Source organism: Abramis brama (assembly GCF_963993115.1).
Source record: "Abramis brama genome assembly, chromosome: 15".
In the NCBI taxonomy this organism is placed as follows: domain Eukaryota; kingdom Metazoa; phylum Chordata; class Actinopteri; order Cypriniformes; family Leuciscidae; genus Abramis; species Abramis brama.
The window spans coordinates 19878533-19900282 of NC_139977.1; the positions used below are offsets into that span (position 1 = coordinate 19878533).

Sequence of the window (21750 nt, forward strand, 5' to 3'; positions counted from 1 at the left end):
GAAGAAGGCACGTGCTGTCTGTGATGGTCTACACACTCCATCTGTAACAGAATTGCTTTGCAGGTGCAATGGCAACGTCCACCACTGTTTCTAACAGCAAAGCACCTTCTTCTCCTTGATCCCTGGAATTCTCACACACCCACAGTAGGTAATTGACTAAAGGGTCATTCCATTCAGTCAACACACAAACATAAATAGTGATGAATGCCAAAATATTAAATGTCATCGGTGAAAATTGTCATTTGTCATTGTCAATCCGAGATTTGGAGCCAGGTCGGCGAAAATGACTTAAGAAAGATGGCAGCATTATTATTTTATTTTTACACAGAAATTGGTAGGTATATTAGTAAATTCTGTTGACATTCGCAATCTTTGTTGCATTATATGCCAATGGCGACAGTTCAAAAATGGGTTTCTTGTTTTTTTTGCCCTAAGTTTGCAAGTTACAGGCCTCAAGAAGTATTAAAGATCTCTTAATATTGTTTTAAATTTAGATTCAAATTTGTCTCCATGAGTAAATTGGTAAATTGGACACATTTTCAGTGGTCCAAAACCAAATGGAGGTCACTTTGCATACAGCTGATACAATTTTCATTTATAGAAGAATATCTGAAGAACGAATAATGAAATGTTGTAAGCGAATAAAGGGGCATACTCAAGCCAAATTCACACTGACGATGTCTAAATGTCTTTGTTGTTGGTCTGATGTGAACAGCTGCACACACATAGCCTACAGCAGTGTCACCAAATTCTGCAAGGCAGCATTACAGGTTAATCTGTTCCTCCCTTTATTTCACACCAAATATATTTAATGTTACCCAAATACAATCTGGTGATACCTAAACTTCATTATATTTTATATAACACTAATTTATTTATATAAGATTAAGCATGTTCTAAAGATTCTAGCATGTATGATTTAATACGCCTTTTATGGGTCAATGACATGGCCCAAAATGTCCCAAAATGTCATTCCGGGTAACTGTCCCAGCTTAAAAATTGGAATACAAAAATATGAAAAAAATGTAAAAAATATAAATAAAAGTATTTAAAATCTAATTGGGCATAATTGTATTGATGTTTTTAATGATACCTACAGATATAGTGATAATACTACGCTTATTTACATTTTTATGACATAAAGACTTTTGTCTCCAAATTGTGATTTCTCTATGTCATTCCTAGATAACAGATATCAATGACCATTTTGGACCATAATACATTTTGGTATGTCATGTGACATAAAAAGAAGACCCTGAAGTAGCACCAGAACATGTGCAAAGGTCAGTAAGAGTCCCTTAAAATGTTGATTTTTTTACCTTTTCGGTCACTGGTGCACTTTGTAGCAATATCATGTGTCCTTTTGGATAACACTAATAAAACATTTGTAATGATTTTATATTAAAAAAACTATCTGTTTGATCTAAAAGATTACGTGATGATAGCTAAGTTGTAGTTTTCCATAGGTGGTTAAGGTAGTGCCTGATTATAAAGAAAAAATATTTGTTTTGTCATTCCTGGATAACAAAAAACCTCTGTTAGCCAGGACATGTCATCCATTATCCAGAATGACATAAGCATAACAATCTAGTTTTTAATTAACATTTGTAAACTTTTAGGCATAGTTATTATAGTTATATTATATTATTAACATTGACATTATTTACATAATGTTTTTTTCATTCATCTTGATTTCATATGATTCAATGAGTCACATGGGTCATTATCATTGAATTGAATTTTGTAATGTTAATGGTCAAATCATGAATAATGTAATCATAATTATTAATATATCAACATTTAATAAAGCTTTAGTATAGCTTCTGGTGTTTTAAGGTCAATTCTGTCCTCCCAGATGCCTCTGTCTAATAAAGAGAGGCAGAGACGGTTCAGAGTCAGGATAAACGCAGATGCAGAGGCTAGGGCTGAGTATCTTGGAAAAAAGAGAGCAGGGTATTATAGTGATGACTCAGTGGAATGATAATGTGTCAGGAACAAGAAAACTTGAAATATTAATCGAAATAGGTTCACACTCATTTGCAATAAACCTAAATGTTTTAGCTGTATAATGTGTTGGACTATACCCTTGGCCATTGTTTATGAAGCATTATAATTTTACAGATTTACTGTACATTTTACAGATTTTTAAATAATTAAAAACTTGTCAGTGTCTCTTTCTTTGTTTCAAGTTTGAGTGGTGGAAAGAAAAATTATACTGAGGATGGTTTTTATGGTAATCCTGAAAAAATATTGCAGAATGTCCTTCCATCTAACAGTATGTCATTCTGGCTAACAATGACACAGGCAATAACCCATATTTTTGAGTTAGATTACACAATTCTTTTTTTTTAGTTAATGATAAAACAAGTCTTATTTACTTTATTGGAAAACATTTTTAAACATTTTCCAGCTTTTTTATTATTTGGTTCTGAATTTTGAGTTATCAGCAGCCAAAAATGAGCCCATGTCTATATGAAATCCCAAATTGATTATAGTAATTGTGATTAAAATGTAGTTTTCCGAGCACTAATTGTTTGTTTATATTAGTGTATATGCCAACAATGGTATTCATTTAAAAATTCATTACGTTACTAAGGAATGACATTTTCATGGGGAAAAATATCTGATTCACCAAAAAAAATGGTTAATTACATTCTTGAAATGTGTACATTACATACACAACACTTTAATAAGTATATTAAGTCCTAAAATTTGATTTTTTTGCCAGTTTTTTTTATTTTTTATCCGTCATTCACCCTTATAATAATAGGTGCTTTTCTAATGGTTTACCAAGAATTCACATTCAGGCTGTAAACGGACTTAAATTGAAAATGGAATTATTGCTAAAACTGATATAAAACAATAAAATTACGTTTTATACATCATCTATAACTTGCCCTAATAAAATGACCTAATTGCCTAATTTTATAGTTTAAAAAGCACCTCGCTAAATAACAAAGGTCTCTGATAACGAGCGAGCACTTCTTACCGCGTCTTTTTAAATCGACGACAGCTTTTTTTTCTTCATCCAACAGTCAGACTCCCAGCATCCCTTGCGCGCGGAATGGCGGGTAGTGGTGTGAAGCGTATGAAGTGGTAAACTGTCCTGCTCGTTCACCCTCCTGACCGTGACCGTCATGTCGTCGTTTGTGACAGAAGTGCTCGCCAGCTCAGGTAAACTGGAGAAGGATGACCTCGCCTGCAAAATCTCCAAACTGTCACGGAAAGTGGAAGAAACTAAGGTAAACAGTGAGGTCAGCTAACCAGCTGTCTAACCCGAATTTAACTTATAAAATACCCGAATATAACGTGTAAAATGTAACCCGAGTTAACGTTACCTTGACGATAAAAGGAATCAACGTTAAGTTGATTTGCTCTGTACATTTGCACCTCTTTGGTAACCTCATGTTAGCATACATTGACCGTTAACCAAAGCTCTTGAAGTGCGACTAACGCCTTTCTCCTGACATATGAAGTCTTTTAAGAATTATAAACGTTTAATAAGATTCGTTGTACAATGAACGCAGTGTTCATTCGTGTTTTAATAGTGAATAGAGGGGTACTGATGTGACTTTGGTAGGCTGACGTGTCATGCTGCTGATATCATTGCTTGTCAGTGCCAGTCTGAGCTCTGACTTCAGACAAACTGATGTAATGTTGTTGACCTCCTTTTACGCAACTATGTGTTCTTTTCTGGTCTTGAGACATTATTGGCCGATAATATCTGTCTGGGTTATGATTTTTTGCTATCAGACTTGCCTTTTTGTGTTTCATTCTTGTTTTTGTTTTGGGACTTATGATATATGTCTCTAACAAGATTATCTTGCATTCAGAGTGTTTTTTTTTTCCTGTAATGTAATTAATAAGCAAATAAATGTCTTATGTTTCATATTTGTTATCTGAATTGGTGAAATCCAGTTGTTTTCCATGTGTTATTGAAGAAGTATAACACTGGTCTCCATCAAACATGTCATACATCAAAACCATAGAGATCAAAACATGTTCTCCATTTAAGTATTTATTTAGTAGCATTGTGTGTTTCGGTGTAAGAGTTTAACCCTCTTTTGTCCATACAGGAGGAGGTTACAGACATGATAAATAAAAAATATATTGAGTTTATACCCAGTATGGAGGGAGCAGAAGAGCTTTTGGACCAGGTTGAATCAGTTTCCAAAGACATTGATTTATTGAAAAGCTGCATCGAGAATGAGGTACTTTATTTCACTATTAATAAACGATAATGGTTCAATTTCTAATAAAAAAGAGTGACTCTTATAGTAGTTAAACATGTCAACTAAGTGTTTGCATTTACAGGTTCAGCATAACCTCCATGATGCCGTGACAGAGTATGCCAAGCTTAAACAGCAACTAGAGAAAAACACTGCCGTAATAAACCTGCTCCAGCATCTCCAAGAGGTAATGCTGCTGGGATTTTGTGTATGCTTAGAGGATTTTCTAACCATAAAGCTAGATTTATGTCTCAAAGAATGTGCATGATGTAAATGATTATGTAAAAAAAGAAGGGAAAAAAAGCTCACAGTAATTTGCTTTTTTTACTTGAGTTCAGGCACATGTTTTGTATAACAGGAACATTCTCTCATTATTTTAATATGCTTTTTAAGTTTGACACTGCAGTAGAGGAGTATCACAGGGCCTTGCAGGAAAAGAATTATGTGGTTGCAGCCAAGCAGCATGGAACAGTAAGTCACATTCAGCAATAAATTCACATTACCAGTTTGTGAATTTAACAAGTCTATTTAATAATAAACCAATTTTCTCTGAATAATTTGATTAGTTTATAAGCATATCATGTAACTAATTTTATTAACATTTTAGGCTATTAACAGCCCTTTACTGTGCAAAAACGTACTGTGCTAAGGGCTTAATTGCATATTCCTACTTATATTATACAGGCACGAGCAAGTGTTGATGCCCTGAAAGCTTGGAAAGACACCGAGTTGCCTTTAGTTCGGGCCCTCAGCTCAGAGATCACAATACAGAGAGAGAATCTCATCTACCACCTTGGAGAAGAGTGGAAGAAACTGGCAGTCTGGAAACTTCCTTCCACTAAAAGTAACTTTTTTTTTTCTTTTCTTTTTTTACCTTAAATTCATGATGTAATGAAAATTTGCCCTCTCTATTTTCTAAACGTACGTTATTGATTTTTTTGGGAACGATTCGTCCTTGCTTGTTTCGTTTCATAACAAAGTTCCTACACATATTTCATTAAAAAAAAAAAAAAACTATCTGTAGATTTTTCAGACCATATTTAAGATAACTGGTTCATACAGCATTATTTTCAGCATTATTTTTGGTATATAGTAGAGTCATCTGTAATACGTTTAATTTTATATTTTTTCATTGGTTTTCACAAAGTGATAACATGAGAAGAACCTAAAACCCTTTATAACCTGCATATATCCACCTCTGACTAAGGATGTGACGGTGAGGACATTTTTACAGTGCGGCTGTGCGCATTTTACTTTTGTGGCAAATCTGGGGCTGCAATTGCTTGAATGCTGGCATCATTATTATTATTCTTAATGAAAAACATAACAACAAAACAGTACAATGACAAACTTGTTTAAATAGGCGCTTTATATTTCGCTTTATATTTATATTTTATTATATTGAAAACAAAACATTTCGCCATCATCTTGTCAGTCAAGAGTGAGGTGAAATGGGCTAAGTGAGGTGAAATCTAACTCCTGCTGTGCTGCGACTCAGCAAATGCATTTAGTTTTTAATTGTAGTGTCTCTTCTCTAACTGAACTAAATTTTTATTACTATAAAAAATCAAAAGGATGGTTGGGGGCGGTGCCACGGTGGACAAGTGATAACCGGTGTTGCGGCTAAACACCGGTAACACAGGCTCGTGCCGCAAGCCTACTGACACATCAGTTGGATTCTTTAAATGTGGTTTGACAAATTTATTTTATCATTTTATATTTTAGAAAACTGAATAGGGGTTACAGTCTTGAAACACAAATATTTTTCCATACTTGGTTGTCTTTTTTCTATACTTATCCAGACCTGGAAATTACCATTCTTTTCCAAACTGCATAGGAACTCTGTCATAATTTTTAATAAAAGTTTAATTTGATCTTTCAATGGAACGTCAGATTTCTTCAATCGTTTAGTCAGCTTAAACCCGCCTCTTTCTTAAAATTGACCACAAGCTCGCAATCAGATCTTCCTCCTCCCAATAAACAACCGATGGATAGAACCAAGTTCTACAGTTCTAAGTTCCCCGTCCTACAGTTTTTTTTCTTTTTCAATAATCTGTTTCGCTCAGTCTGTTTCATCGCAATTTTAATCAGAGACTTTTTCTCAGATACATTTTGGTGTTATCAGAGTAGAGAAAAGTGATTTGTTTGAAAACATTCTGTCTTGGTTTGCTGGTCTGATTTGTTTTGATCTCCGTATTTTAGCTGAGCTCACTGGAGTGAAATCTTTCCTGAAGACAGCGCTTCATTTGAACAGAGGAGGATCTAATGTGGAAGAGTCTGTTCCACATGCTCTTCTCCCTAGCATTCTCCAGGCCCTCTCCATTCAAGGAGAGCTTCATAAAAAGATTAAACTGTTTGGTAATTCAATTCACTTCACATTTAGTTGTATAATGCTTTTCACAAAACATGGTTTCACAGCAGCTTTACAGAAAATGCATGTCTACATTACAATTTTGAGTGATCTGTTATCAGAAGTGACTGTGTCCAAATACATAAACAAATCATGCAGTTAGCTAACAATGTATTAATTTAAGGCATAAACAATGAGCTCATTTAAGTCATTATTACAAGTTGTGAACAAAATGATTACAATATATAGATGGTAAGAATAAGTTTAAGTGTTACAGCCCATTAGTACCTCTGCATTGCTTTGTCTATATTTTGGTCTGTTAGTTGACTGCCTGACTCTATGTCAATCCTTTAGGGCAAGTGTTGTTTAAGTACATGCTGAAGCCACTAATCATATACCCCTCGTTGATGGTGGAAGTGAGCAGTCAGCCGGAGCAGGGTGCAGTCCTGACCCTGCAGTGTGAAGAAACCAAAGCAGAGCATCCAAATCCCAGCCAGGTTTACAACAAAGTGCTCACCGTGCTTAAGACGCTACATGGAAACCTTTTTGGTACGTCTAAAAAAAAATCTGAAGAAGTGGCTCTGTTTACCACACAGACATTGTAGTCATCACTAATTATAATGCATACACCAGGGACGTAGACATGATTTCAGAAATGAGGGGGACAGAAATGTCAAGTCTAATACCAGTTTATTTTCTGACCTTTGTCTAAATGACAGGTTTCATTTTTCTTATCTCTTGCTTTTAATTGGCTAAGAAATCAAATACAGTGCTGATTAATAACCAATAATTTGTTTCTATAGTTTTTTTTCCTATATTCCTAATGGCAATTACATGATTGGTTTAGGTACTACAAACACTTGTGCATTAAGTCATCATGGATTTTGTACGATGTAAAAAAAAAAAAATCACAGAATAAGTCAGAAAATATATTTTATAGATTGTCAATAAGCACTGCATTGCATCAAAAAGTTCTAAAAATACCCCAAGATGGCTTGAAAAACACACATAAACCATATATTGTCACAATCATGTTTGTCTTCACATTTCATCAGTCAAAACGTTTCTGCTTTTTCTGCTACAGTGATAGCTGGATGCCTTTGTCCATGTAAAGGATTTCAGGGAACATCATAAGTTATTACTTTCAGTTTTGGACTTTCAATATTAACTACTTATATTAAGATATATTAACTTATATTACTTATTATATAACATCATATATGATTAATTATATACTTATATGTCAAGCATAAATTGCAACACTCAATTTTATACAATATATTGTATAACATGGGGTGCCTAGCCTGTCACTTTATCCAACAAGTGGTCTAGAAAAAGGTTGAAGACCCCACACTAGACATTGCATTGCTTGCAGTAAGCTGATGATGGGGTTTCTGTTGTTTTCTTTCTTCAGATGTGTCTATCGATGAAAAGAAAGTGTCTGAGATTTTAGGAGACCTGATTTGGGAGGAGATGTCAGAGTGCATCATTCGTGAATGCTTGGTTCATTCCATACCGACTAACAGTAATCAGCTGGCCGAGTATAGCGAGGTAAGATTGCAAGGGTTTGTCAGCATGACAACTGCACAGCATTCTTTGTAATACAATATTCAATTGTGTTCTCAGGTCATTAAACAGACAGAGGATTTCGAGAGCAGTCTGAAAGAAATGGGGTACCTCGCAGGGGACTCAACGGACCTCCTGAAATACGCCAGGAATGTCAACTGCCATTTCGCAAGCAAAAAATGCCAAGATGTCATTGTGGCTGCACGAAAACTGATGACTTCTGAGATGCACAACACAGTGAAAGTAAGACCTCTGTAAATTCTCTCATTTTAATTAAGCTATGAAAGCTTTTTGTTGATGGTCTTTTGTGTGCTCTTTGTGGTCCAGATCACTCCAGAGTATAAGCTCTCGATCCCTAAACTACCGAGTCCCAGTGGAGGAGAGAAGGAGAGGAAGGAGTCGGGTAAGAAAAGTGCCCATTACGATCAGCAGAGCCTGGAAAACGAGAAGCAGTTGAGTCCCAGTACTCTATGCCTGCCTGTGTGTCGCATTAGTGAGTCGGTGCAGCAGCTAATGGACTTGGCCATACAAACTCTGTCTGAGGCGGTGGGCAGCTCCCCCCAGTGGTATGTAGCAGGCAGCCACTACAATAAGCACAGATATTGGGTCCATGTTTAAGCTGTAATTACGGAGCTACATAAATTTGGTCTTTTTCTTTCAGTGCAGTCCAGCTTTTCTACACAGTTCGAAACATATTTCACCTGTTCTATGATGTTGTGCCTACATATCACAAGTGAGTTGATGTATTTTTATAGCAGTATTCTTGGTATACTGGGTTCTGATTTTAATGTGATGCTGTTTTTATAACTTAGGGACAACTTATTGAAGTTACCTCACTTGGCTGCCATCCAGCACAATAACTGCATGTTCATCGCTCACCAACTTTTAACCTTGGGTTTCCAGTTTAAACCTCACCTTCCTTTGAAAGATGGAGTGTCTTATTTTGTAGACTTGGTCCCAGGTTTCAGAAGACTAGGTAAGGGCACGCTTACATGTTTTATGATACTGTTTAGATGTTTGGGGTCCGTAAAATAAAAAAAAATTAAATTAATACTTTTATTTAGCAAGTATACATTACAATTGATCAAAAGTGACAACAAAGATGATACAAAAGATTTCTATTTCAAATAAATGCTGTTCTTTTAAACTTTATATTCATCAAAGAATTGTAAAAAAAAAAAAAGGCTTACACAACACATATGAAGCTGAACCGTTTTCAACATTGATGGTAATACTAAGATATTTTTCTTGAGCACCAAATCATCATAATACAATGATTTCTGAAGGATCATGTGACACTTAAGACTTGAGTAATGGCTGCTGATTTTTTTTTTTTTTTACACAATGTTGCAGTTTATTATGAATGATTTATCTGTGCACATTTATTTATTTAAATTGATGTGCACCCATAATCTAGTCCCGCCCTACTATTTTTTTTTTTTCTCATTCCAGAAACCTTTTCAATTGGATAAAAGGGTGTGTGTCCACCAAAGCGTTTTTCTCGGCGCCTAGCGTATTCTTCCAGTTGTTTTTAATGGGAGTGCCGCGTTTTTAAAACGCCACGAGCGTAATGAGGCTGAGTTGTTGTCGTAATGAGATTTGAAGAATGTTCATCTTTGGGTAAAACGCAGCGCTCATCACTGTCACTTTTTACCCAGCCGTCCAATCACAGTGGAGGAGGGGCGGGACAAATACCACACCGACCAACTGTCACATTCTGCTTGAACAATGTCAACAGATGACAACAAGAAGCATAATCATTTAAAACAAGAGCTAGAGCAAATACTTTACATTGTATCAACATTTTTATAGAAACAATCTGTGAAATGAGATACTAGTAATACTTCTGTGGTTATTCCGTATCATAGCCAGCAAAGTGTCTCAATTTAAAAAAATGCTACGCTGCCAAAACGCTCTCAAACGCTCACAGCTAGGCGTTTTCAGCAGAACGCCTAGCTTTTCAGCTGGCTAAGTCACAATAGGGAAGAAAAGATGATCGCAACTTCCATTTCATGATGACTTTAAATGGTAGTGTACATAAGATGAGGGGTTTTTTTTCTTTTTCTTTTTTCTGTTTTTCAACAAGGTGCTCGGTGCTTTGTGGCACAAATGAACGTTCAAAAAGCTGAGATGTTGGAGAGACTGTCCACTGCACGTAACTTCTCCAATTTGGATGATGAAGACAATTACTCTGCAGCCAGCAAGGCTATCAGACAAGTATGATCAAACAACACAAATTATTTTCTGAATAGGCTTTTGCTGCTTAAATTTAGGTACCAGTATATTAGCATATTTGTGCCTAGTGTTCTTGTCACTGGGGTTTTATTGCTGTTGTGAATTTTAGGTAATTCATCAGCTGAGGAGGTTGGGAAAAGTTTGGCAAGATGTCTTGCCAGTAAACATATACTGCAAAGCCATTGGGACTCTCCTCAATACTGCAATATCAGAGCTGATTAATAAGATTATGATGCTGGAGGTACGGCAATACATAATGCTGTTGTTTTTTGTTACACCACCAAACTATTTGAGGTGTAACCAAGGGCTGTCATTCCAGGACATATCTAACGTGGACGGTGAGCGACTGCGAACACTGTGTCAAACCATTATAGAGGAAGGGCCACTGGTCTTCAATCCATTGCCAGATGAAAACAAGAACAAAAAATACCAAGAAGAGGTTCCAGTCTATGTAAAGAAATGGATGACCTTAAAAGAGATCTCCATGGTTTTAAATGCTAATCTACAGGAGATAGTGGACAGGTCATACACTTACTTAATCTTTTAAATTTGATTCATTTTTAGGAGTCTGTCTGTAACTCTGGTAACAGGTTTTTAGTCATTGGGAACATTAGAATGATATATTTTGTTTAGATATTTAACGGAGCTCACATTTAAAAAAATATATATATATATATTTTTTTTTTAGGTGGGCGGAGGGAAAAGGACCTCTGGCAGTGGAGTTCTCCTGTAATGAGATGAAGAGCCTCATTCGTGCCCTGTTCAAGAACACAGAGAGGCGAGCAGCGGCCCTCGCTAAAATTGTCAAATAGACATCCAAAAGACCAATGCACTTCCAACGCCACATAACGCTACATGGAGCTTTTCCTTGCATATAATGTGTTCTCTATTTTTCTATTATGCTGAAAAATGCTTTACAATAAATGCTGTTCTAAGCACTTGCCTGTTCTCCTACCTTATGTTATCAGTAGATGAATTAATACTTGAAAAATACCTCAATAAACTCCATCAATGGCACATTACATAATCTTGTTTTAGGCTGTCTAAAGTTTTTTCAGTTTTCAATTCATCCTAAAAAGAAAACGTCGTTCCAAACCTGTATGTCTAAAAATCTTCGGAACTAAAATAAAAATGTTAGGCAGAATGGTATCAACTGACAACCTCAGTTAACATTGACTTTAATTGAATTTTTATTGTATATTTATTCATATAATAAAAGAGGATTGTGACTGAGGCTTTCATTCTGCCTCACATTTTACCTTTGTGTTCAACGGAAAATAGAAAGTCATACGGGGTTGGAACGACATGAGGGAGTATATAGTTAAATTTATGTATAGTTAAATCAAACTTGAGTTTCAATACAGGATTTGTGGAAGAATGCAAAGTGGTCCAGACAACTTCTGGATGGATAGAAAGTGCTTGACAACACTTTTACGTCAGCGATTGACAGTTTACGACACCGGCTTTGACAGCTTGAAGGTTGCCATGTTTTTACAATCTCAATCCACCATTTAAAAGAGTAATTAATTGTACAACGTTTTCACAGAAACGTTGCTGTTTTCGCTAGTTAGCCTATTTAAAAACACAAAATTATGATTTTTTTTAAAAAGAGGATATAATTAAATATATTGTATATAATTAAATTACAAATCTGGCAACCCTTGTGCGTCACCAGGAGGACGAAGCGAAGGAGTGTCGTAAAGTGGGATGTTTTGAGTGGGGAGGTCATTGGAAAGTGAGGTTGTTCTGTACGTTTAGGAGAGAACAGACTGCTGTTGCTACCACAGGTGTCAGATATTCTGATACCAGAGTAGCCTTACTTGAATCCAGCGAAGTGTTACAGGGTCATCACGTTCAAAATGTTGCGTTTAGCGCTGCGAGTGCGCCCATCTGCCAGGCTCAACGTTACCCGGCCCAGTGTCCTCTCGGGCCCTGCTGCTGCTGCTGCTGCTAGTCCTCGACCCGGTCCGGTGTCATGCCATCATCTCAAACGATACCACTCCAACGGCCCGATCCGGATCCGGAGCTTGTGTCATGGTCGTCGTGTGTACAACAGCATCCTTAGTAACAGATCATGGGTCTTGCGAAGCCAAACGGCTAGTTTCAGTCAAAGCATGCGAGTGTACAGTCTACCGCCCCATCAGAGGGTAAGCTAAGCTAACTAATGTTATTATGTGCTTCCAAAAACGTTTGACTTGGAACACAAAAAGAGATGTTAGGGACTCACAGCCTCAGGCAACGTTCACTATCATTGCGTTTTTATCTACAGAATGAAAGTGAACTGTGACCGACGTTGTCACTATGCCATCTGTCATCTCTTTTTGTGATCCACAGAAGAATGAATCTCATACGGTTTCGGAACAACAACATTAGGGAGAGTAAAAGTTGACAAAAATATATATATGCGTATTTGGATGAACTGTCTCTTTAAGAACTGGTATATTGCAACACTGCGTTTCTTCTGCTGGTGTCACCTTCAAGATGCTCAGTCTAGAAGTATATGTGTTATGAATTCTGTGGGCTGCCAGAGGTCCATCCATGTTTTCATATCTATACGAAACATACTGTTACACGAGAGAGCATAACATTTTCTTTCTAAATAATCTACATAATCTAAATATTTAGCCTCAGAACATGTCCACAGTCACAAACTTGTTGTGCTTTTCCAGGCCTAGAAAACACATAAGAAATCAATTATAAGAAGTTATGAGAAAGTCTAGCATATTTCTTGAAGTGATTGAATATACATTTTTTCCAGTTATACTACTTTTAAACCAATTTATTAGTCCAATCTCTAGCCTATAACATAAGTTAAATAAGTGTAAAATACTTCAGATAGTATTTTATAGTGCAATAGTCAGAAGGTGTGGGAATCCTGAGTAACTATAAAAATCCAAAAGCAATAAAACCATTTAACTACCATTTCAATGCAGATCATGTATGCTGAGAAGATTTGATAGTCATTTATGCCAAATGCTTACAGTTTCCTGTTTAACCTAATTCATTCTATTACAGGTGGAACTGCCTGCTTTGTCCCCCACTATGCAGATGGGCACTATTGCACGCTGGGAAAAGAAGGAAGGTGACAAAATTAATGAGGGAGATCTGATTGCTGAGGTGAGGCATATTTAGGGTTTTACCACCAAGAAGCCACTTGATTGTTTAATTTTGTTGTAGATAAAAATGTTAAACTAAATAATTTCTTAGGACAGCTTAGATTAGAATGTCTGTCAACCAATTCGAATCAAGCTTTCGACAACCCCATGGTATAATTCTGATCTAATTCTTCTGTTTTGATTTGGTCAGGTTGAAACAGACAAAGCTACAGTAGGATTTGAACTGCTGGAGGAGTGCTACCTAGCCAAGATCTTGGTTTCTGAGGGTACAAGAGATGTGCCCATTGGAGCTGTCATTTGTATTACCGTTGACAGGTAAGCACAATTTGTATCTTCAGTGCCAAGATACAGAGCATCATAAGATCTGATGTTTGTTGTTTTACATAATACATTTTATATGATAAACTTTATGTCCTTAAAAACATAAAAGAGTTATGTTGTAGGACAGATAAATGGTGCATCATAAGAAGGGCATATGTGATGTACTTAAATTATACTGTGTCTTGATCTTTGCTTTTAATAAAAGCATAAATTTGCATGTTTGATACCTTTGTTGACAATTCAATTGTGTGATTTGATATAGAAGGTACGGTATGTATAATATTGATGTGTACTTGTATTTCCCAATTAATTTACATCATCTGTCTTTTGACCTTTAGTCCTGACCTCATCCCTGCATTTAAGGACTTTACAGTGGATAAAATGTCCAGCTCCGCCCCTGCAGCTGCACCTCCCCCTCCAGCAGCGCCCACTGCTGCTCCTGCAGCGCCACAAGTTCCTGGAAGCTCCTACCCACCTCATATGAAGGTAGGATGAGATGTTGACCAAATATTAAAGTGACTACAAACAAATTCAGAAGTGAAAGCATTTGGTGTATTGGCCAGTCTAAGCTTAAGCAAGCATTTTATTGCATGGCGTCATTAACTTACTGTCTCGCTTTCTTTAGGTTCTTCTCCCAGCTCTCTCTCCCACCATGACTATGGGCACAGTGCAGCGCTGGGAGAAGAAGGTGGGTGAGAAGCTGAGCGAGGGAGACCTGCTGGCTGAAATTGAGACCGATAAGGCAACAATCGGTAAATTGTCAGCTATTTTGAATTTAATTATGATAATTCAACAGTAATAGTTATATCCATGTCCACATAAACACCTTAAACATATTGATAACATAATTTCTTATGAGGTGAAAAAGTGGTCAATGCCCAAAACCCGTTGGTTCCACTCAATGGTGCTTAGATAAAGCCTGTTTACACCTTAACACTTGCGTTTTTACTGATTTGTTAAAACTGTTCCGTTTACACTTGTGTCTCCTTAAAACCAATATTAATCCGATCTTCAATTCTCGCACTATATGCAAATGTTGCACTATGCTATATGTGTGTTGCAGTAGCGCTGTCATAACTGGCCATTTAGCCCATAACATGCTCTTAACCCTTTTATTTTTTAACATTTAGTAATAAAGTAAAATTTTACTTATAAATTTAAATTTCACTTTTAATGAATTAAAATTTACACATGTGGTTTCAACAACCAGATGCATTTACACTTGTCCAGTTTCATCTGGAATGCGTTTCAGACCACCTCCTGAAGTAGTTTGAGTGATCGAATTTAAATCAATCTCGGATCAATCCAAACAATCGGATAGCTATTCAATCAGAGAAAATACATTATGTGACCTGGTGTAAACAGGCCCATAGATATATAGATACATGTGTGTTTGTGTAAATATACATAAGCAGCAGAGCTCTTTTCAACATTGATTATAATAAGAAATGTTTCTTGAGCAGCAAATCAGCATATTAGAATGATTTCTGAAGGATCATGTGACACTGAAGACTGGAGTAATGATGCTGAAAATTCAGCTTTGCCATCACAGAAATAAATTACATTTTAAAATTGTTTTATTGTGAACGTTTGATTGGACATATGCACACACAAATGTATATGCATAAACAAGATTTTAAGAAGTTTGCTGTATGATTAGATATTAATATATGCATTAACACTGTTTAGTAATTCCTTCCTGTGGTTTTCAGGTTTTGAGGTACAAGAGGAGGGCTACATGGCCAAAATAATGATTGCTGAGGGCACCAGAGACGTTCCTCTCGGCACTCCTCTCTGCATCATTGTGGAAAAGGAATCCGACATTAGCGCATTTGCAGACTACGTAGAGACCGGTGTGGCTGCAAGCCCGCCTCCTGCTCCCGCACCGGTAAAGAGCGCTGTCATTTCTACAAGATCTGTTGTTTATTTGTGTCTGCTGTTTAAAGTGATTATGATTAATAATGTACACTTAACCTGATTGTTTTGGTGATCAGCAGTCATTTATTAACAGCAATCATTTATTAACCGCATGTCATGATGTGATGTAGCATACTTTTTGTGTGGCCACCTAAAGGCCGTTGTGATGAAAATCAAGGTCTTGTATTTACTGCCAACGTAATATCAAGTTTCATGCCATGACTGAAAGTGAAAGGTCACTTTGCAATATTTGTAGTGTTTTGCAATGTTTTGCAATACTGCAATCACGCCATGCCAATTTTGTGGGTGTGGCCATCAAGAATAGACTACAACACATTTCAGTCGGTTGTGGTGCACATGATATGTTCTGGCAAGATATTTAGATTGTTAAAAAAAAAAAAATTATGTATGTACACACATTGGCACATGCACTAACCGTTAAGCCAGGGCTGTGTTTCTCAACAGCATCGTGGGCTAAGTTGATGGTAGAGACCATTGGTGGCACTGCTTTTGGGAAATGCAGCCCAGAACATTTTTAGAAGCATAACATGTTCTAATCCAAATTTGAAGACGTTAATGATTTAAATCTTTAACCTAACTATAAAGAAATAATTTGAATATGTGTATTGCGTATATGACTTTTAATTGTAGCTATTTTTTCAGGTGGCCACCCCACCTCCAGCAGCAGCTTCCTCCCCAGCACCTGCCGCTGCCCCAGCCGCCCCTGCTGCTCCTAGGAAGGGTAGGGTGTTTGCCAGCCCTCTAGCCAAGAAACTGGCTGCCGAGAAGGGAATCGACATCGCCCAAGTCACAGGTGGGAGAGCTTTGATGCTTTGGCTTTGATGCTGTCTGTTAGCTCATTTCATTTGCATGGGAGATGTCACTCACATTGAATTGGGAATATGCTACTGCTTTGTCGCTAGGAACTGGACCAGATGGCAGAGTCACCAAGAAAGATATCGACAGCTTCGTTCCACCTAAGCTCACTCCTGTAAGTCATTCAATTTCGAAGCAACCAAACTTTGTTTTGACTTTTCTAACAGTGGGCAGATGAGATATAAAAAGGCTTTTAAGAAAGCCCAGATAGAATATGTGCCATAATGCTGCACAAATTTGCACAGAATTCCCGCCATTCCGAAGTTCTTAAAACCTTTCACCAGAGTTAACATTAACTAAATATTTATTTCCAGTTATAGCAACAATTCTAATTTTGGTCAAGAGCAAAAAAGTTTTTAATAGATTTAGTTCATGTTAACTCAGAACTTCGGAATGGCGGGAATTCTGTGGAAATTTGTGCAGCATTATTAATTAGACCTAAATAACATGTATTGTTTCACACCACCAGGCCCCAGCCGCTGCACCTCCCCTTGCTGCACCCACCCCCAGCCCTCCAGCCACCCCTGCTTTTGCTGCTGTACCTACAGGAACCTTCACCGACATCCCCATCAGCAACATCCGCAAAGTGAGTCCACTGACCTTAGAGGACACTTTATATTCTCTAGGAATACATGAAGATTTTTATGTTACCCATGATACTCTGTTTCCCTGCCTGTCTCTTTACTGCTGTGCTATCTAGGTGATCGCCCAGAGGTTGATGCAGTCAAAACAGACTATTCCGCACTATTATTTGTCTATTGATGTCAACATGGACCAAGTTCTTGGACTCAGGAAAGAGCTCAATGCTGTGAGTGAACTCATTTCCCGTGGCTGTAACATGATGATAAGCTCCACATTACAGTAGTCCTGATTTAAATGGTACCTTTCCCTCATGATCAGGAGGTGAAAGCTGATAACATCAAACTCTCGGTCAATGACTTCATCATCAAGGCCTCGGCTCTAGCCTGTTTAAAGGTCCCAGAGGCCAACTCCTCCTGGATGGACACAGTTATCAGGCAGTGAGTGGACTCCCACAGTGCACTTCTGATCTTAACCATTTGAGGGCAGCAGTATTTTCTCACATATCAGTAAATGTAAAGTAACTGATGTGACGTTTAAATGGAAGTGAATCTGAATTAATCAAGCTCTTTTTCTCTCCGGACAGAAATCACGTGGTGGATGTTAGTGTCGCAGTCAGTACACCTGTGGGTCTAATCACTCCCATTGTATTTAATGCTCATATTAAGGGCCTTGCGACTATCAGCAAAGACGTAGGCTCATTAGCTGCTAAAGCACGAGATGGTAAACTACAGCCGCATGAATTCCAGGTGAGTACTTTAGGTGCTTCATGTGGATATCAGAAAAATATATACTGTATATGGTAACACTTTATTGTTAACATTAGGTAATGTATTCACTAACATGAACTAAACATGAGCAATACATTTGTTACGGTATTTGTTCACATTAGTTAATAAAAATCCAGCTGTTCATGTTTGTTCACAGTACACTAACTAATGTTAACAAATACCTTTGATTTTAATAATGTTTTTGTAAATGTTGAAATTAACATTAACAAAGCAATACATAAATGCTGTAGAAGTGCAGTTCATTATTAGTTCATGTGAACTAATGTAGTTAGTTATGTTTTTAAAAGAAGTATTTTATGCTCACCAAGGCTGCATTTATATGATAAAAACCAGTAAAACAGTAATATTATGAAATAATATTACAAATTAAAATGTAATTTATTCCAGTTATTACTCCAGTCTTTAGTCTCACATAATCCTTCAGAAACTGTTCTAATTTGCTGATTTGGTGCTCAAGAAAAATGTGCCATGCTGCTAAATGAACTGCTTAATATTTTTGTGGAAACCATTAAGCATTGTTTTCAGGATTCTTTAAATGGAAAGAACAGGATTTATTGGACATTTAAAAAAAAAAAAAAAAAAGTAAATGTTTTCACTGTCACTTTCAATTGAATGCATTTTTGCTGATTAAGTGTTAGTATTTTTTTTTATCTAACTGACCCTGAATATATATATATATATATATATATATATATATATATATATATATATATATAAGCCAGCCTAAGGCACACCTGTGCAATAATCATGCTGTCTAATCAGCATCTTGCTATGCCACACCTGTGAGGTGGATGGATTATCTCGGCAAAGGAGAAGTGCTCACTAACACAGATTTAGACAGATTTGTGAACAATATTTGCGAGAAATAGGCCTTTTGTGTACATAGAAAAAGTCTTAGATCTTTGAGTTCAGCTCATGAAAAATGGGGGCAAAAACAAAAGTGTTGCGTTTATAATTGCATATAAATAAAATAATATAAAAATGTGTTGTGTGTGTATATATAAAAATGCATTACATAAACACTCTTGGTTTTCTAGGGTGGCACCTTCACTATTTCGAATCTGGGCATGTATGGCATCAAGAATTTTTCAGCAATCATCAACCCTCCTCAAGCCTGCATTCTGGCCGTGGGTGGCTCAGAAAAGAGACTCCTGCCTGCAGACAACGAAAAGGGGTGAGCAAGGACATCAGTTTGCCATCACTCCACATCCTCACAAATATAGATGAAGCTCTTAAAATAGTTCCTGCATTTTCTGTTTCTCGTAGGTTTGACGTGGCTAGCATGATGTCGGTGACTCTGAGCTGTGATCACCGGGTGGTAGATGGTGCTGTCGGTGCACAGTGGCTGGCTGAGTTCCGCAAGTTCCTGGAGAAACCGTTCACCATGCTCCTGTGAGCAAGCAGTTTAAAAACAGTGGACTTTAGGATTTGGAGAGGTCTCTTTCATTGGTTATATGCTCTCCCTGGGAAATACAACAGGTTGTTCTCTCTCCTCTTTTTTATTTTCTTTCTCACTCACATACTCCCATTGCTTCCTAAAGCCTGAAGTAACCTCTCAACCCAAGTCATTGTTAAGGGAATTTTCTGGAGTTTCAGAAGATATTGCTGGACAAGGGTTTCCATTTTCCTTCAGGATGTTGTTACAAACACCGTATGTCTGTTTGCCACTAGATCAAAGAATAATGTCTGTGTCCATGGCCAAGTCTCATGGTCTGTACCTGACACATTCATTGGCACAATATGAGTTTTCTTTCTACACAAGAAAGAATGTGATGAAATCTGGAGATGTGTGTGCCAAATATTATCTGGCTACATTTGAAATTTATGATAAATTATTCAGTGCAAATGTTTATTTTCTGTATTATTGCATAGTAGAAATACATTTGTTCTGTTACTCCCTGAGCTAAATGTCTAATGTATACATGATGGGTTCTTTGCTGAGACTGATGGTCTTGGTATGGGGGCAGGGTTTTGATATAGGAAATTTTATTTATTACATCTCTCACTCCAGACAATGCACATTAGTGCCTTTGCTCCCATTTATAGCACCTGGGTTTTTCTTTTTAAACAGCAATATATTCAAGTCATTCTTTAATGAATAACGCACAATTCATGGGGTGAACTGCTGTTATAAATAAACCCATGGAGAAACAGAAGAAAGGTTCCTAAATGGAATAAAAAACTAGACTGGATATACAAAGAACGGTTCATTCAAGCTGTTTTTGGCATTCATTCGATGTCATTTGGTCAACGGTGAGTCAAACTGGGTTTTTTTTTCATAAGGGACAAAAAATATGACCAATATTTAATTTGACAAAAAAAAAAAAAAAAAAATGAGAGAGAATAAACAAAATAGAAACTCAAATATGATATACTGTCCACTTTTCTTTACATTTCAATACATTTCTATGAGGAATAATCACCTAATTTAATAGAAAGAATACAATATTCCATAAAGTCTCACTGACTTGTCTTATGTTCTGATGGTGACCATTATTGTTTTCTTAACTGAAAAGAAGTTATGGATAAATGGATAATATTAGATGTAATATTGATAATTATATATAAAATATTGTGATATAATTGTTTCAAAAATGTGCATCGGCTGTTGTAATGTAAAACAAAAAGGTGTTTCGTGGTCTCATGACATGTTTGTATAAAAACCAATTGGAAAACTAAGACGCTTCAGTCAAATGTTACTTGCTTTTAATCTATTTCATTTTTTATTGTGCCTTTGAACGAAACACCATTCATTTTAGGCATGTAACTCAAAGCAAGTACAATCAGTACAAAAAAAACATTTGAAAGTGTTTCAGATGCATTTTAGAATTTGTATATCTTACTGCAATCTGATACGTTGTTCATGCTAAAATATAATGGTTTATAATGGCCAGATTTCACAGGCAGGGCTTAGATTAAGCCAGGAGTGTGGCTTAGTTAAATTAGGACATTTAATTTAGATTAATTAGTAGATTTTATTAACGTGCCTTAAAATAATATTTATTAACATTGATGGCAGTGACATATTTTAAGAGTCAGTCCAAGTAGCTTTCAGCTTAAACAGCTCAAACATGCATTTTAGTCTGAGACTAGGCTTAAGCCTTGTCTGTAAAACTAGATAAATGTATCTTTAAAAAGAAAGAAAGACATGTTTATGTCATTACAGGTCATTACTGTTTACTATGCGCAAGAACCGGACGTGACGCAACAGTGGCGGACGTTGCGTCGATCAATTTTCCCGCGTTTTGGGTGGTTGAGGAAATAGTGGAGAGTTGCGGACACGAACAAGTATTCTCAGGCTCCGACATCCAACCACAAACCACAACAACAACAATACAAACACAACCCCAAATCCGTCGCTCGTGATCGCTCGCCGTGCTGTGAGTGAACGCGCTCTCCATCACGAGACCATCGACATGCCGCCGAAGAAGCGCAGCAGCGGGACCCCGCAGAAGAAAGAGTTCAAAGGGAACATGAAGAGCGAATCTCCGGACAGTAGCGAGAACGCAGTGCTGAGCCCTGAACGGTGAGGACACACCGCGCGACTGGCTCTAAAATAAACATAACGAATTATTAGTACAGACCGTCTTTAGCTGTAGGTTAAGGTGACAGAGGAAGCCAGCAACCAACAGTATTTGATAAAGATGCCTGAATGAATAAAAGTAACGTTAGTCAACCATCTTCAGTAAACTAGACATACTCTTATGAGAATGTAACCTCTTTGAACTATAGTAACTAAGTAACATTGTTATAAATTACAGGTTTAAAAA

The 21750-nt window shown here is 36.8% G+C and overlaps 3 protein-coding genes across 4 annotated transcripts in view; all 3 read left to right on the forward strand.

Moving 5' to 3' along the window:
- Positions 1-11407, forward strand: zw10 (zw10 kinetochore protein). Of its 2 annotated transcripts, XM_084137674.1 has the most exons (17): positions 1-144; positions 3036-3242; positions 4077-4211; positions 4315-4416; positions 4623-4700; positions 4914-5073; positions 6432-6587; positions 6934-7128; positions 7994-8130; positions 8206-8388; positions 8473-8711; positions 8807-8878; positions 8958-9121; positions 10232-10362; positions 10490-10621; positions 10700-10902; positions 11069-11407. In XM_084137674.1, the coding sequence occupies exons 2-17, from the start codon at positions 3138-3140 to the stop codon at positions 11190-11192; spliced, it is 2316 nt and encodes a 771-aa protein (XP_083993800.1). In that variant the 5' UTR covers positions 1-144; positions 3036-3137; the 3' UTR covers positions 11193-11407. The 2 variants fall into 2 exon arrangements, with proteins under 2 accessions (XP_083993800.1, XP_083993799.1); XM_084137673.1 differs by lacking the exon at positions 1-144 and having other exon boundaries at positions 10490-10902.
- Positions 11408-12054: 647 nt separating this feature from the next.
- On the forward strand, positions 12055-20350 carry dlat (dihydrolipoamide S-acetyltransferase (E2 component of pyruvate dehydrogenase complex)). Its single transcript, XM_084136944.1, has 14 exons — positions 12055-12527; positions 13396-13497; positions 13687-13811; positions 14156-14303; positions 14443-14569; positions 15530-15705; positions 16398-16548; positions 16658-16725; positions 17080-17196; positions 17311-17418; positions 17511-17629; positions 17776-17938; positions 19018-19154; positions 19247-20350. Exons 1-14 carry the CDS (start codon positions 12240-12242, stop codon positions 19374-19376), a joined length of 1959 nt encoding a protein of 652 aa, XP_083993070.1. The 5' UTR covers positions 12055-12239; the 3' UTR covers positions 19377-20350.
- Positions 20351-21189: 839 nt separating this feature from the next.
- The window catches only part of rb1 (retinoblastoma 1), a 35372-nt gene continuing 34811 nt past the window's right edge, over positions 21190-21750 (forward strand). The window contains exon 1 of the mRNA XM_084137936.1: positions 21190-21506. Within this exon, the coding sequence (XP_083994062.1) occupies positions 21397-21506 (110 nt within the window). The 5' untranslated portion in view covers positions 21190-21396. The remainder of the gene's footprint in view (positions 21507-21750) is intronic.